The 16,235-nt window shown below is 45.7% G+C and overlaps 1 protein-coding gene across 4 annotated transcripts in view; it reads left to right on the top strand.

Moving 5' to 3' along the window:
* The window catches only part of ARFGEF3 (ARFGEF family member 3), a 179,249-nt gene extending 163,494 nt beyond the window's left edge, over positions 1-15,755 (top strand). For all 4 annotated transcript variants that reach the window (XM_051854295.3, XM_089332622.1, XM_089332623.1 and 1 more), the window contains 5 exons: positions 1,134-1,236; positions 1,423-1,554; positions 3,802-3,923; positions 9,134-10,355; positions 11,659-15,755. In XM_051854295.3, the coding sequence (XP_051710255.3) occupies positions 1,134-1,236; positions 1,423-1,554; positions 3,802-3,923; positions 9,134-10,355; positions 11,659-11,850 (1,771 nt within the window). In that variant the 3' untranslated portion in view covers positions 11,851-15,755. The remainder of the gene's footprint in view (positions 1-1,133; positions 1,237-1,422; positions 1,555-3,801; positions 3,924-9,133; positions 10,356-11,658) is intronic.
* The last annotated feature ends 480 nt before the right edge of the window (positions 15,756-16,235 follow it).

The raw sequence follows: 16,235 nt of genomic DNA, 5'->3' as shown, positions 1-16,235 counted from the left end.
GACCTGGAAAGAGGTGGGACCAATCCCAGACACTCTGATAGGGGATGCATGTGTCTCAAGAGCCAGCTTAACCCACAGTGCCTGCCCCTGGACTGTTTTCTATAAGTAAAACATGGCTGTATGCTAACAGTGGTTCTTCATTATACAATTCAGTTGGCAAATATTGTGTAAAATTTTATACAGGGGCTGGTGCTGTGGAGTAGAGGACTAAGCCTCTGCCTGCAGTGCCAAGTGGAGTCCCAGCTGCTCTACTTCCTATCCAGCTCCAGCTATTGCACCTGGGAGAGCAGCAGAAGATGGATGGCCCAAGTACTTGGGCCCCTGCATTCATGTGGGAGACCTGAAAGAAGCTCCTTGCCCAGCCCAGGCTGTTGCAGCCATTTGGGGACTGAAGTAGCAGGTGGAAGATCAATCCTCTCTCTCTCTCTCTCCAAAAAAAAAAAAAAAAAAAAAAAAACAGAAAAAAAGACTCTGATTTACAGAAAGCAATATAAACTAGGGTCTCCGCCCTACAACAGCTTGTAGCCAATGCAAAAATGATAACAGTGATGAGAAACTGTGAAATGCAAGCAAGGATAGGCAGCCGGGGGAGTAAGACGGTTAGCAAGCACTGCCTCTGAGACTTGATCACAAGGCTCCAAGGGAGGTAGGTGAGGACTCTCCACACAGGAGAACAGAATGCATGAATGCATGGAGCTGAGAGTCTTAAGGACAACAAGAAGCGTTTGGTTTTGAATGTTCATTATTTGTAGAGGAGCGGTGGAAAACGGGGCTAGAATGGAAAAATGAGTACAGAATATACATACACACACACACACTATATATATATATATATATATATATATATATATATATATATATATATATATATACATACATTGCCCAAGTCTCCGCCTTGGCCTGTCTGTACTGAGGATCCATTACTGTTTGTATCTGAAAGTGGTTCAGGAAATAGGATGCTGACACAGCATTTCAATAATGGGATACTAGATGGGGAGTGGCAAGAGTGTTATGACACAGGCAGACTTGGAAGGAAACCACAGAATAAACCAATGCGTGAGTCTCTGAGGACCTACATTTGTGACAACACCAAATGCAAGGATTCTAGCCTTTTTCCTTGGTGCTTTTGGCAGGTACGTGCTGGTGACAGCCGGCCCCGTGTTCACCGAGGAAATGTGGCGGCTCGCCTGCTGTGCCCTGCAGGATGCCTTCTCTGCCACCCTCAAGCCTGTGAAGGTAAATTGCTGGGAGCAGAGAGCCAGGGCAGGGCCCTCCTCCCCGCAGCTCCCTGGACGTCTCACAGAGGCTGAGAACGAAGTGGCTCGATCAGAACTTGGGTCCTGGCACAGTGACAGTGTCAGAGCCAAGGTGGGGCACCGTGGGCCGGGGCGCCTGCCGTGAACGTGTGCTGTCTCTCCCCAGGACCTGCTGGGCTGCTTCCACAGCGGCACGGAGAGCTTCAGTGGGGAAGGCTGCCAGGTGCGCGTGGCCGCCCCCTCCTCCTCCCCGAGCGCCGAGGCTGAGTACTGGCGCATCCGAGCCATGGCCCAGCAGGTAAGGGCGGGAGCGCTGCTCTCGGGGCTGCAGAGGCATGTCTGGGGGTCTTGTACCACCAAACTGCCTTTCATTGCCTCAGGGACGAATACAGCCATCCTTCAAAATGTCCATGCAAATAGGTGTATTGTGAAAGCACAATGTATGCATTTCAAAAATGTTTACATCAAAGCAAATTTTTAATTCCATTTTCCACAGCTTTTGGAAGTCCCTTCATTTCCCCTGGCTCTGATGGTTCATTATTACCCTTCTTTACCAGGACTGACTGTGCCCAATCACCAGCATTCCCTCCTCTCTCCTCTCCTGCTTGGTGCATCCCTTGGGCACCCACATCCACTAGGGTCTTCTGTGTAGCCCTTGTACCTTATTTGTAACTTGCTGGGACTTCTAATAACTATGTGCTTAAATATTGTTATTATTGCTAGGCTGTGAATTCCGCAGGAATCATAAACTCATTTAATTTTTTTTCTTATAGTTCCCAAAAAGAACCTAGAGCTTAACATGCAAAGATGGCTTAATCATTTGAGCTGAATGTAGCTGAGCATTAACACCGAGTGTACTCACCCGTGCAGGAATCACCATGTACCAGTAGCTTTTTCTTACTGAGACACATACAAGAAGTCACAAGTGTGGGTTGTAAGGATCTAAGGACAGAGAAGTGTATTCTGTATGTTTACCTTGGGATTCCTAGAGCAACATACTGGCTGAATCGCTGAACTACCAAGAAGCAAAAGGTCCCTGGAACACCTCGGTGTCACAGCCATCTGCCTCTGAGAAGCCTGCGTGCTTTCTTCAGCACTAGAACTGAGTGCAGTCCCTGAGTTCACATACATTCATTAACCATGCTGTTCACAATGCTAGAGAAAGACAACCAACGACACCCCCAGCACTCCATTTCATAGTAGCGGCAGACATGTTGGAACTGTGTCTTCCTAAAAAGCTACTTTGCATGTGCATATGTGTGTAATAGGTGCTTAAAAATAGTAAATGCACAAAGTATATCAGCTATCAGATTTGAATTATAATAAAATGAGGTACAAGGTATGGTCCAAAGGCTCCATTTCCCTAAAAGATCTGCTTCAATTCTTGATCAATTTTCCCCTTAGCACACTAATCATCTGGGAGCCCCAGATTACCAACATAAAGAACTCCATGACCTTCCCATTGTCAGCAGAGATGTTTCCTGGCCAGGGTGGCTTCTGCAGGGCTCTCCCAGCTGTCCCTAAGCAGTGGGACAAGATCCTTCCACCTGCAGCTTGTCCTGTCCGCTATGGAGCACAGTCATACCACTCTGAGATGGGAGGAGTCTGGGGCTCTGAAAGGGAGTACCCAGGGCCAGTCTGAAGAAGCCAGGCTGGGAGAAGTGTTGGGAACCTGCAAGGAATTGCCACTTGCAACAGGAATGCATTTATGGGGGCTGGAAGCCCGCAAGTGAGGGGTCCCCCACAGGGAGAGCAGCCCTGGACAGGGAGCTTTTGCATCTGGCTAGAGAGAGAAGCCACACGTGTGCACTCAGCCTTTCTGGCCCTGTCAGCAAGAACATGAACATCCCAACACAATCCTCTTTGAGAACGACAGGGAACTGTTTGGTGAATCTTTCACTTTAATATTTGTCTGCCTCAGTCCCAAACTTTCCTCCTGCAATCACTCCTAAGATAGCTCAGTATTCAATCAGCTGATAACTCCTACGAGATTTGGAAAGAAAAGGTTTCCTTAAAAACAGTCGGACATTTCCAAATGTATTTTAAGCCGTGTGAAATGAAATGCGGCTCAGAGATCAGGTCAGTGGCTACTAGTTTTAGTCACCTGAGCTGTAGTTCACTGCAGTAGTGTGGCCACATCAGTATTCCTGGCAGGAGAATTCCTAATTAATTCCTTATCCCTGCATTGGATATAATAGGATACCAAACAGATATCAAAATGAGAGATGATCTTTTGCAAACACAGTCCCTTTTTATTTACTCTTAATTAATATTAAATGTCAGCACCTGCTATTTGGAGAGTAATAAAGTGTCTGGTTCTAGAAGTAGTGGTATTATTAAGTTAGTGTCAACAGCTAACTTTTCTTATTTACTCCTTGGTTCCAGTGCTCTGCATATGTAACACAGCTACCGCAGGCCATTTACTTTTCTCAAATGCATGAGGGCAGGAAGAGTACAGACCATGCCCAGGGCACCCGGCTACCTGCTGGGCAGAGCCGGGTATAGGATGTGGCATTCTGAACTGTGTCTCTCTGTGCCCATGCAGGTGTTCATGCTGGACACCCAGTGCTCACCAAAGACCCCAAACAACTTCGATCACGCTCAGTCCTGCCAGCTCATTATCGAGCTGCCCCCGGATGAGAAGCCAAACGGACACACCAAGAAAAGGTAAGCCGCTGAACGTGTATGCATGGGGCATCGTAACCCAGAAAAGTCCACTTGTTCCCAGGTCCCGCTTGGCCAAGAATACTGCAAACTTCGCGGAGCCATTGAGCAAAGGTTTTTGTACAAACACTTAGCCTTTTAGCCCAGTGACCCACATTCGTATGTGCTACTTTCCTTGGACTGCCCTAACCAAGTACCACAGACAGGTGGCTAATGAAGAATGTGTTTTCCCACCGCTCTGGAGGCTGGGGGGTTCAGCAGACAGAAAGCTGTCAGGGCTTCTTCGAGCTCTCACTCCCTGGCTTGTGGATACCCGCTTCTCCCGGTGGTCTTTCCCCCTGGACGCTTCTGGGCCCAGACTTGCTCCTCTGACCAAGCTACCAGTCATATGGGATTTCAGGGCCCACCCTAAGGACCTCACTTGGATCCTTGCTCCAGATAAAGTCACTGCTGAGGTACTAGGAGTTAGGACTTCAGTATATGAGTTTAAGGGGGATACCACTCAGCCCCTCACAGCATACCTATGATTATCTTTTTAAAAACATCCTAGGCAGGTGGAGGCATTTCACCTAGAGGTTGAAAGCTGCTTGGGAAATGCACAGCCCGTATCGGAGTGCCTGCCCATGAGCCCTCATTCCACACCCTGCTAATGCTCACCCTGGGAGGCAGCAGGTGACGGCTCAAGTGTCTGGGGCCCTGCCACCCATGTGGAGATCCAGACTGGGTTCCTGGGTCTCGGCTTTGCCCTAGCCCAGCTCTGACCCTTATAGGCATTTGGGGAGCAAACCAGTGAGTGGGAGTTCTCTGTCTCTCCTTGTTTTCTGCCTCTCAAAGAATAGTCATTGTAATTTGAGGCATGGTTCAAATAAGACAGCTGTCAGGAGACATAAAAACAAACCAAAACAAAAAACCTGCGTGTTGCCACAAGAAAGCTGCACTTCCAAATACTAACATCTTAAGACATTTTGTCCTAGAATTGAAGATGAAGGTAATGACTGACTGTTTTAAACTTGTGGCCACTGACAGCAATGATGGTAGGTATCTGACCACTGTGTGTGAGGTGCAGTGGATAGGTGTTTCCACTCCCACTCACATTTTATCCAGGAGGATGCAGCCAGAGAGGCTGGACATATGCCTGCCACGTGGTGGAGCCAAAAATCAAAACTAGCTCTGGCAGAGCAGAGCACAGGTGTACAAACCCCTGCCCTGTGCCATTTGCAGTTTAGTTGGTGCAATGGCCTGAATGCTTGTGTCCCCCATCCCCTCCTAAGTCATGCTGCAATTCTAGCCCCCAGAAGGATGGGATGATGGGGTAGGGCCTTTGGAAGGAAAGTAGAAGGCAGTCCTCACCGGTACCTGACGGTGCTGGCACATGGATCTGACGCCCAGCTCCAGAGCAGCAACAAGTAAGCCCCCCAACAGATTTGCAGCAGCTCAAGCTAAGACATCAGTGTCATTCCCCAGGCTGTGGGTAGTCCGTCCAACAGTCAGCTCAACCATTTGAGTGACATTTCTAGCTACTAATTTTTTTAGGCAAGTGTTTTGTATAAAAGAACATGTGGAAGGTTGAAAGGTTGTGAATAGTGAAAGCAAACAGTAACTATGGACCTGCCACCCAACTTCAGAAATAGAACTTTCTGGGTACCCACTGTGCTCCTCCCCATTCTGTCCCTGCCTCCTTCAACTATATTTGTATCTGTTTATAAGCCAAAGATTGTGCAGTCCTTTCACATCTTAAAGATATACTTTTCCCTTTTTATAGTTCTGGTTCACATTCACCCAATTCTTGCTTAAATACTTTTAAAGTAGAAGTGGGAAAAAGGAATAGGCTGAATCTAAGTTAGAAATAAAAAGCAAGAGAAATAGATTAACCTTTAAAATCTTTTAAACAAATAAAGATTATAATTTAAAAATACATCAAACTTGGCTGACAAATTTACTTTCTATTTTTAATAGGTAATTACCCACTTGCTGCAGTTAAATGACAAAAGCATATTACATTCTTTAGCCAAAAGACAATCCCTAACATTCTTTAAGAGCACACAGCCAGATGAGATTCTCTGTTTTTGTATTCTTATATTGGACTCTCAGCAAAATTTGTTATATTCTGGTTAGGTACGTCCTTAAAGGTTCATTTTGAAATCACCTATGGGAAAACTCACCTAAACTACAACCAGATTGCAGCATTTAAGTGAAGGGGTGGGGTGGGGTGGGGTGGGGTGGGGTGTGTAATAGCTTTGACACTGATAGCCCCAAGCTTTCCACAATCCACATTATCTTAATTAGAGCTTTAAGATCTGTTAATCTGACCCTGACATTAGCATCATTTAAGTCAGCTGCCTGTGTAGCAGTGCGCTCTCCAGTACCCTGTCTGGCCTCAGAAGTGAGCTCGCAGTCTACAGCCCTCTACTTGTGAGTGCAACAAACTGGAAAACTGTTGATTTTGTCAGAGATCTTTGTCTCCTTACAGCAGGGATGATCAAAAGTTGTATCACCATAGACACTTGCCTTTCTCTGTATCTTTATGAAACTGTGCTGTCTTCCGTCTTGCTTCCCCTCACCCTTTGTTTTTCTGTTACTACATCCTTTCTCAGATGCCCAGTTAGCAACTTTTTATCTTGAAGAATCAAAGAGGAGATCTGGTTTGTAAAGATACTCCATAGTTCAAACAAGGCTTTGCATCAGTGAGCCCTCTCTTTAGGTGTTTGTTGGGAGAGAGCTTTCCATTTCTCTGCAAAGGTAATGGAAAATATCCTTGTTGGCTAACAAGTTTATTAATTTTTTTTTTACTTGAAAGGCAGAGTGACAGAGCGAGGTCTTCTATCTACTGGTTCATCAAATGCCCACAACAGCTGGCCTGGGCCAGGCTGAAGCAAAAAGCCAGGAACTCCACCTGGGTCTCCGCCATGGGTGGCAGAAACCCAAACAGTTGAGTCTTACCTGCTGTCCCCCCAGGTACATTATTAGGAATTGCATCAGAAGCAGAGGCAGGACTTGATCCAAGGCACTCCAACAAGAGATGCAGGCCTCCCATGTGGTGGCTTAACCTGCTGGGCCCCAAAGCCAGCCCCCATTCTGAGGATTTTACACCTGCAGAAGGCTCATTGAACTCCCCTCTGGTTGTACTTCCTACTCTGGGGATCCAGAGCCATTTCTTAAGGAGAACATTTTCTCCAGGCCTAGGTCTGTTCCGGAGGCCTACTCTCAGAGCCAGTCTGATTTTGTTATCTGGCTTCTTTTGGAGATTTAGGAGTGCTAATGTCACTGAACACTCTCCTAAACACTGGGGACAAGAAGATAAGAGACTTCCCTTTCCCTTGAGAGGGGGACAGCATGGAGGAGCCAATGAACAAGGAACAGACTTGGAGGATCAGGGAAGGACTCCCCTCCTAATGTGGGGTTCTGTGGTGATGCAGAGGACGCGCTGGACCGAATTGGTAGCTTTTGGAGCCCTCCTCTTCAGGAGCTTGCACATTCAGGCTTCCAGCACCTTAAGTAGCTTAACAAAAAGTGTCTTCAATAGGAGCTGAGGGGAAGGGCGGATGAAGAATGACTGCTTAATGAGTATAGAGTTTCTGCGTGGGATGATGAGCAGGTTCGAGAAATAAAGGGTGGCGAAGGCTACAGCACTGAACATACTTACCACTGAATTGTACCCTGAAACACAGTAGCAAGAGTAACTTCCTGTTATATATACTTTGCCACCTTAAGGCGGGGGGGGCAGTTAGAAAAGGGGACTGTTGGGGCTGGCATCGGGGCTCAGAGGGCCAAGCTGCCACTGTGACGCTGGCCTCCCATCTCGGATGCTGCTCGCTTCCAATCCAGCTCCCTGTTGGTGCCTGGGAAGGTAGCAGAGGATGGCCCAACTACTTGGGAGAGTCAGATGGAGTTCTGGGCTCCTGGAGTTGGCCTAGACCAGCCCCAACCATTACCGCCATTTGGGGAGTGAACCAGTTGATGGAAAACCTCTTTCTCTGTCATTTTGCCTGTGACATAAATAAAGCCTAAAAAGGGTTTTTGTTGTCTGCCCTGTGTTCTTTTCATCTGTGCGGAGAATGATGTGTTTTCCGATAATGATGGTGGCACAAGAGGAAAAGTCAGCATTTAGAGTTATAGAAGGATAAGGATTTTTATTCTCTTCTGCTAGTAAAAAAGCACTTTCCCTAATTATAAAAGTAATTTATAAATCCAAGGTCATAGCAAGACATAGAGCAAAGCATAAAATTATTAACTTAATGGGCAGACCTTTGAAGTCAATACTGTTAATAAGAGTTGTCATAATTTTATAATTATCCAGTTACAGGAATGAGTTAACAACATATTGGTACAAGCTGTTTCCACAAAATTCTAAGGGCAATGAAATGAACATGAAACTATAAGCACAAAACCACATTGGTGAATTATAATACTTGGTAAAAACAGGACCTAGAATTGAAATTGTTTTCTTACTACAAGAGCACCAAACAAAGCCAGCTGAATCACCAAGTATTGAACATGCACTCTTTTTTTTAAGGTTTATTTTTATTTATTTGAAAGAGTTACAGTGGGAGGTAGAGAGAGAGAGATCTTCCATCCACTGGTTCACTCACCAAATGGCTGAAGCTGAGCCGATCTGGAGCCAGGAGCTTCTTCCAGGACTCCCACGCGGGTACGGGGCCCAAGAACTTGGGCCATCTTCTACTGCTATCCCAGGCCATAGCAGAGAGCTGGACCAGAAGAGGAGCAGCTAGAACTAGATGCCAGTGCTTCAGGCCAGGGCTTTAAGCCACAGCACCAGCCCCAAGTATTCACTTCTAAAGCTACCTGATCTGGTGGTACCCTAAGGAGGAAAAGTACAGACATCTGTGGACCATTCAAGGTCTATGAAGGAGGAACCCAGCCCTTTTTTAAGGAAAGCACTTCAATGCAGGTACAAATTGAGCATCCTTTATCTGAAATGCTTGGGACCAAAAGTAGTTGAGACTTTTGGAGTCTGGGGGATGTCAGACTCTTCGGAGCATCCCTAACCCAAAAACCTGAAATGCTCCAAAATCCAAAACGTTTTGAGGACCATTCAAAAGAGTTTCAGATTTTAGAGCACTTTGGGTTTTCGGTAGTTGAATTTGGAGTTGCACATCCATCCTAATGAAACGGGTAACATTTGTATAGCTTTGGAATAACGGCTCCATGGCTGCACTCAGGCCCCTGACAGCGCCCCTTTTTTGCACCCGAAGCGTCTCTTTCAGGGAAATCGTGGTGAGCTTGCTGTCACATCAAGTGCTGCTCCAGAACTTGTACGATATCTTGCTGGAAGAGTTTGTCAAAGGCCCCTCTCCAGGAGAGGAGAAGACGGTCCAGGCGCCGGAAGCCAAGATGGCTGGCTTCCTCCGCTACATCTCCATGCAGAACTTGGCCGTCATCTTTGACCTACTGCTGGACTCCTACCGGACGGCGCGGGAGTTCGACACCAGCCCAGGGCTCAAGTGCCTGCTGAAGAAGGTGTCTGGCATCGGGGGTGCCGCCAACCTCTACCGCCAGTCTGCCATGAGCTTTAACATCTACTTCCACGCCCTGGTGTGCGCCGTGCTCACCAATCAGGAAGCCATCACGGCCGAGCAGGTGAAGAAGGCCCTCTTCGAAGACGACGAGCGGAGCTCGGATTCCTCGCAGCAGTGCTCGTCGGAGGACGAGGACATCTTCGAGGAGACGGCGCAGGTGAGCCCGCCCAGGGGCAAGGAGAAGCGCCAGTGGAGGGCGCGCATGCCCTCGCTGAGCGTGCAGCCGGTCAGCAACGCCGACTGGGTGTGGCTGGTCAAGAGGCTGCACAAGCTGTGCATGGAGCTGTGCAACCACTACATCCAGATGCACCTGGACCTGGAGAACAGCGTGGAGGAGCCCCCCGTGTTCAAGAGCGACCCCTTCTTCATCCTGCCCTCCTTCCAGTCCGAGTCATCCACGCCATCCACAGGCGGCTTCTCCGGGAAGGACACGCCGTCCGAGGATGACCGCAGCCAGCTCCGGGAGCACGCGGGCGAATCGCTGGGCGGGCGCACGGGCAGCGGGGACGGGCTGATGCTGCCCCCCAGCCCCAAAGTGGAGAAGAAGGACCCCAGTCGGAAGAAGGAGTGGTGGGAGAATGCGGGCAACAAAATCTACACCATGGCAGCAGACAGAACCATTGCCAAGCTGATGACGGAGTACAAGAAGCGGAAACAGCAGCACAATCTGGCCCCGTTCCCCAAAGAGGGCAAAGTGGAGAAGAAGGGCGAGGCGCTGGGGCCGCGCGGCCCGGACTCGCCGCTGCTGCAGCGGCCGCAGCACTTGGTGGACCAGGGCCAGATGCGGCACTCGTTCAGCGCGGGCCCCGAGCTGCTGCGACAGGACAAGAGGCCGCGCTCGGGCTCCACGGGCAGCTCCCTGAGCATCTCCGTGAGAGACGCCGAGGCCCAGATCCAGGTGAGTCCGGGCCGGCGGGTCCCCTTAACCAAGGCGTTCCAGGGTGTGGCGGAAACCGACTTGGCTCCAACATCAGGGAGCCTGGTGCAGGAAGAAGGCCCTGTCTGCCCCACTGGTGTTTCAGGGGGAAATCATTATTCTGTGTTGTAACACACATGATTGAGAATTGGGATTCTCCCTGCTTCATAAGATGGAAGTAAAGCATAGAAAAGCGACAGGGTCCAACAGGCATGGAGACCTCACTGTGTGCATTTAGAGACAGCACTGGAGAACTGTTATAAAGCGTTAAGCAAATGAACAAAGCAAAGACAATGGCTATGAAATGCTTTCATCTCCAGTCTTTCTAACCCATCCTGAGCACATAAAAGCTCTCACTCTTCAGGACACGGTGAGGGTGCCAGTGCCCTCATATAATTAATATCTGTAACCCTACAGCCCAGACAAAAGTGAGTTTCAAAGAAAACAGTTCTGTTCAGTTTGAGAAGAGATGGGACAGAAAAAGACCAAGAGAATGCCCTTTAAAAATAAAATGTGATTTTTGTCACAGATTTTTTAGAAGGCATGGGGTCTCTCTGAACCTGTACAGGAATGTATTTTATTATTATGAATAAAAGCAATGGCATTTCAAAAAGTTTATAGAAATTACAAATAAATTGGGGTGCAAAGTAAAATTTGAGATTCATGCATAGTTTTTTATAGTATATATTTTCTATGAACTTTCTGAAGAATCCTTATACTCTTAGAATAAACATAAACTTGGAATTAGCATGAATCTTGCAAGTTGTCTTATTTTCCTTTGAAGTATCTTGAACAAAGAAATAATATTCATAATTCAGAATCTGCAAAAATCATGCTAGACTAGATATTTGGAGTGGTCCAAACTGATATACATGCTATTCTTCAGCAGATGACCTTGACAGAGCATATGTCTGAATTGCTTTGCCAGGTCTGCAGGTTTTTGCTTACAGTTTTAGAAAAGTTATCCTAAATTAAGGCAGACCTAGTCCAAGTTATCTGCATGTTATAAGACTGCTGATTTGAAGTATCTTATCTTCATATAATGAAACTTATGAGTTTCCTAAAAATTTAAGGAATACATTGTGAAAGCTGAAAATAATATCCATCTTTATATATGTGAAGTTAAAATGACAGTTTGTTACAGGTACATTAAATTAGCAAAAGACTAATTTATTGAGCTAAAGCCTAAGAAAACCCCCTTACAGACTGTCAGAGTTAGCCACCCTCAAGCATTCAGATGGAAGTATGGGGGAAAGCAGTAATTCTGTTGCATCCTTTCTCTTAGGCATGGACCAACATGGTGCTAACAGTTCTCAACCAGATTCAGATCCTACCAGATCAGACCTTCACTGCCCTCCAGCCCGCAGTGTTCCCGTGCATCAGCCAGCTGACGTGTCACGTGACTGACATCAGAGTCCGCCAGGCCGTCCGAGAGTGGCTCGGCAGAGTGGGCAGAGTCTATGACATCATCGTGTAGGAGACTCGGATTCTGTGCCCAAGGAAAGACAGTAGCAAGGCTTAGCATCTGCCTGAAAGTCCACCTGGCAGCATCTTCTGCACCACCAGCCCCACTCAGACTAGTGTCTCAGAGAGCACTGTTCCCTAATGTTAAGAGTCTTGGTAGACAATCCCCAACTGATCAGCATGGGGCTGCTCTGGGTACTAAGGTTGTGTCCAGCGGATGCAAACCACACTCTGATCCTGCACATTGTTACAGAAGAGTCTACATTCCTTGATACATTTCTAATCTTGTTCTTTCCCAGTGCTTTTGCTTGCAGTGTTGTCCCCAGATAGGTCATTTTCAAGGACCTCCCCTCCCCCTCACTCACCTCGAAAGCACTACACTGATCCACTTGCTCCATCATTTTAAAAATAAATGCAGCTCCTGAGGAGACATCGGCTGATAGGCTACCCTGATCTGTCAACACTCAGACATCTAGTACCAGACATTGGAAAGTGGAGAGAGATTTTTATTACTTTTATGGGTTTGGCTGGGAAGAAAACAGCAACAAAAATATGTATATTCCTCAATGGTTAAGATTTTCAGGTTGTACTCACAACTTCCTCCTGTAAGGTACTTTGTGCCTTTGTCTGTTCCTAAAGAAGAAAGTTCTTTCCTGATAGGGTTTGAAGTCCATGGCTGGGCAGCATTTGACACATAGTACCCAGTGTAATTGTCAAGAGGTGGAAGATGGACCAGCTACTCTGGCTGTCCCGTTAATCTTTGCTCCTGCTCCTCAGGCAAGCAAGGAAAGAAAAAATGGTGCCTTAGTTCTTTGTTGCACAGATATTTCTATGCCCTATGGTTATCTGAGTATAAGGTACACCATTTAGTTTTCAAGACAGCAAAACATTAAAATGCAACTCATTTTCTTGCAACCTCCCTTGGAGGAAAGGAACTCAGAGTACTCCGTCCAGTGAGCAGATTTCTCAGGGAAAAGGGCAGGAAGAGTGGGGTATGGAAACAGCTGAGAGGGAATCAAGACGAGATCAGTTTAAATCTTAAAATGAGATACTAAAATCATAGACAGCCACGGTCAGTTATCAAAGCTAGAATCTCAAATGAAAGAGAAAAGAACACTGAAATTTATAAAATGAATTTTTTCCTATGTTTAAAACATTTCTCCTCTCCAGCAAAGTAAATGTAGCCTAAGTCTGAAGTCTTTATTCAGACCAATATTTTAAGTAATATTTTATTCCTTAGTGTTATGAGGGAATGATATCTTACTTACAATATATTTTATATTTCTTACGTTAGAACAACATTTGAAACTCCTCAACCAAACCCATTTATATGCATACTAGCAAATACAGTTGGTTGTCAAGGCATACATATCACAATTTCCCAGCTGTAAAAATGTATTCCTAATGGACTACAGGAATATCTTTCCTTAAAGATACAGGAAAGCTTCCAGAAGCTCATGAAAAAATGGCATTAAAAGATATGTGAGTGAAGTGACAAACATCAAATCTGCAGCACTGAAGTTAGAATTTTAAAGGGACTGAATTTTATCTAGTGATGCAATTTGCCAACTCTGCCCTCTTGAGAAGTATGTGGCCATTAAAAGGTGACCAATGAGAAAGAACGTCATTATTCAGTATGCCATCTAGAGAGCACCCCAGGATCTGGGAGACTTTAATTCCAGAAGACACCCTTGGCTTTCATTTTCTGTCCCCGCTCAGTGAACAATAATTCAAGTTTAGAAATATCATCAACTACTTGATCCAGACAGACAGCGAATTACTGGAATAGCAATGAGCTGCGTCCTACACTTTTGAATTTTTACACTTTGGAATTGAAAGTCAAGTAGATGCTTTTTTCCAACAGAAGCCCTAAGCTGAGGTTGTTGGGTTTCTTTGTTTTTGTAGCTGCTCTGAGTTTCAGTTCTGTTCTGAGACTAAGTACTTTCACAGTGAACCGCACACACCAAGCTGCAGTGAAGTCAACCATGAGAGCAAGTCCACAATGCTTATGCACAGCCACTTCTCGTAAGATGTGAAAGTCCGAGGAAACCAGTCTGGATGTAGGGCTGTCGTCCCAGGAGTGTGTGAAAGAACTGCCTAGACAGAATTCACTCTCCCACAGAGTCTTTATCATGGACCCCAAGGATTGCTCCTGAAAATGAGCTTGCCCCATACTCTCTGTCCAATCACCGTTCTAAGACTAGTCTGATTGTGGGTCCCGAGAATAAAAAGGGGAGAAAGTATACATAGCTCTCTACCTACAGTTTCACAAGAGGTCTTGGATACCTTCCCATCATATCTTGCGTGTGGCTCACATCGCACTGGGGCCACCTCCGTGTGCCAGAGCTACCTGACGTCTGCATTCACATCAAGTTTCAGCCAGCAAAGCAGTTAAGTCACAACGACTTCCCAGAGTATTTGAAGCTTTCAAAAAGCACTCTGCTTGATGCAAAGTAGTCTCTACCGAAGAGGACTTCCAAGTAGGACTCATAGCAGGTGGAGAAGGGAGGGAGGTGCTTGGCCATACTTTGCAGGCAGATGGTCCCTTCCCAGGGCCAGAGTCCAGAACTGTTCCTGGTGCCTTTGTTTCTGCCTGTCTCCCCTTCTCTTCCATCACACCCTTCTACCGTCTCTGAAAATGTAAGGTATTGTTCTCACAATCATTTTAGGGGCAACTTGAAAGATCAAGGTCCAGGCAGCTTTTTGAAGCTGTAAGTCATCCTTAGCAGGTATCTACAAATCTAAGCAGAACAAGACTTTACACATTGCTCTTAGTTGCCTGCTTTTACTGCCAAAGAAGTAGCACCCTAAAGGTGGGATTTGTCTCTCCTTTCTCGTATCTTGATCAAGTATGCTTTATGAAAGAAGCATCTGGAAAACTCTTAAGCATAAGGGAATCCCAGATCGATCGGCCCAGCCAAATGCACATACCCTTTGCCAGAATTCTCTGCCCTTAAGAAGGGCATGAGTTTTGATGATAGCGAGCAGATAAACTGTTCATAGGATCTTGCATCTCCTGGTCACCCCTTGAAGATGAGTAGGCTGCCTTTTCACACCACCTTGTTATCTCCCTGCCCTCATTATGATTTTCTAGCCTCCCTCATAGATGCAAAACTAGATCTTTTACCTTTTGGGAGCTTTTTAATGACTGACCAATAAGAATCCAAACTTATGATGCTAACATACAACTCAGATGATAACACCTTAAATCAAACATGACAAAAATGTTCATATAATTTCAAAAGGACCTTGAAACAAAAACCTCTTGGTATCGTGATTTCTAGGCTTTTTCTTCTTGTTTTAGGAAGGCTCATCATACAGGGTCAGCTGAAAGACTCAAATAGCCTCAACCATAAGAACACAATACCATCATAAAATAGATGCTCCTGGCTTTCCTGCAAACATTAGAGTAGTGTATACAAAGGAAGGTTTTCTTTCTCAGAATGGGAAATCCATTAGTGTCAGTCCCATCAAACTGAACAGAACAAAGACCTGTGTCTAGAACAGCAAGAGGTTACAAACAGCAGGGAGGTTGTAACATGTGGATCTTCACTTGCATATTAATATGTTCAGTTCTCAAAGTGACCTGGGAAACAGGCATTATTTTCCTCATCTTTTAAGATGAGGCCATAGATCCAGAGTGGTTAATAAACTTGCCCAAGACAACAAGTAAAAGGCAAAGTTGGTTGCAGTAAAAGTGTTCATGAATTCAGAGGCCATACTCTCTCCCTCTCTCTCTCTCTCTCTGAAACCATACTTGAAAGGAATTGAGGAAAGGGAGACAGTTTAAGGAATGAGACCATTAAAATGGCAATATTTGACATTCCAGGTCTGTCTGGATGTTAGGATTTTGTAAAATAAATTTTAAAAAGCATTTATATGTAGAAAGACCATATATGTGTATAATACATTTTAAAAGTTGAAAATAAAGGAAACCAATCTAAAATTTAATCTTAAAGGACATTCCATGTTACTCTGAAAATTTCACCAAGTTAGGTGGAAATGGTAGAACGACATTGTTCATGGCTAGTTACTAATTCAGAAAAGCAGCAGCCTGTGTCTAGAATGGCACACATGACTTGCAAACCTTTTTCCAATACCATTTAATCAATTCCGAATAAAGTGCCCTGGAGCCAACAGTGCCTCTTTACTTGCTTCTCTGGGAAGGACACAGCTCTATATGTGTAGGTCATTATCCAAGTTTGGGAATATGCAAAGCAAATGATAACCACTTTTCAAAATATATTCTCTGAAGAGGAAGCAATGGGTTGAACAAGATTATTTAAAGATCCAGGTACTGAGGGCATCTGGTGAATACCCATAGCAACCACATACCCTAACACCTGAGTGGTTCTACTGGTAGACAATGCAACAGGTAGAAGAGAAGCCGGAGTCCTG

This window comes from Oryctolagus cuniculus, chromosome 5, assembly GCF_051225735.1.
Source record: "Oryctolagus cuniculus isolate XC-2025 breed Fujian yellow rabbit chromosome 5, ASM5122573v1, whole genome shotgun sequence".
In the NCBI taxonomy this organism is placed as follows: domain Eukaryota; kingdom Metazoa; phylum Chordata; class Mammalia; order Lagomorpha; family Leporidae; genus Oryctolagus; species Oryctolagus cuniculus.
Note: the sequence above shows the minus strand (reverse complement) of the source record. Positions and strands in the feature narration are given on the sequence as shown.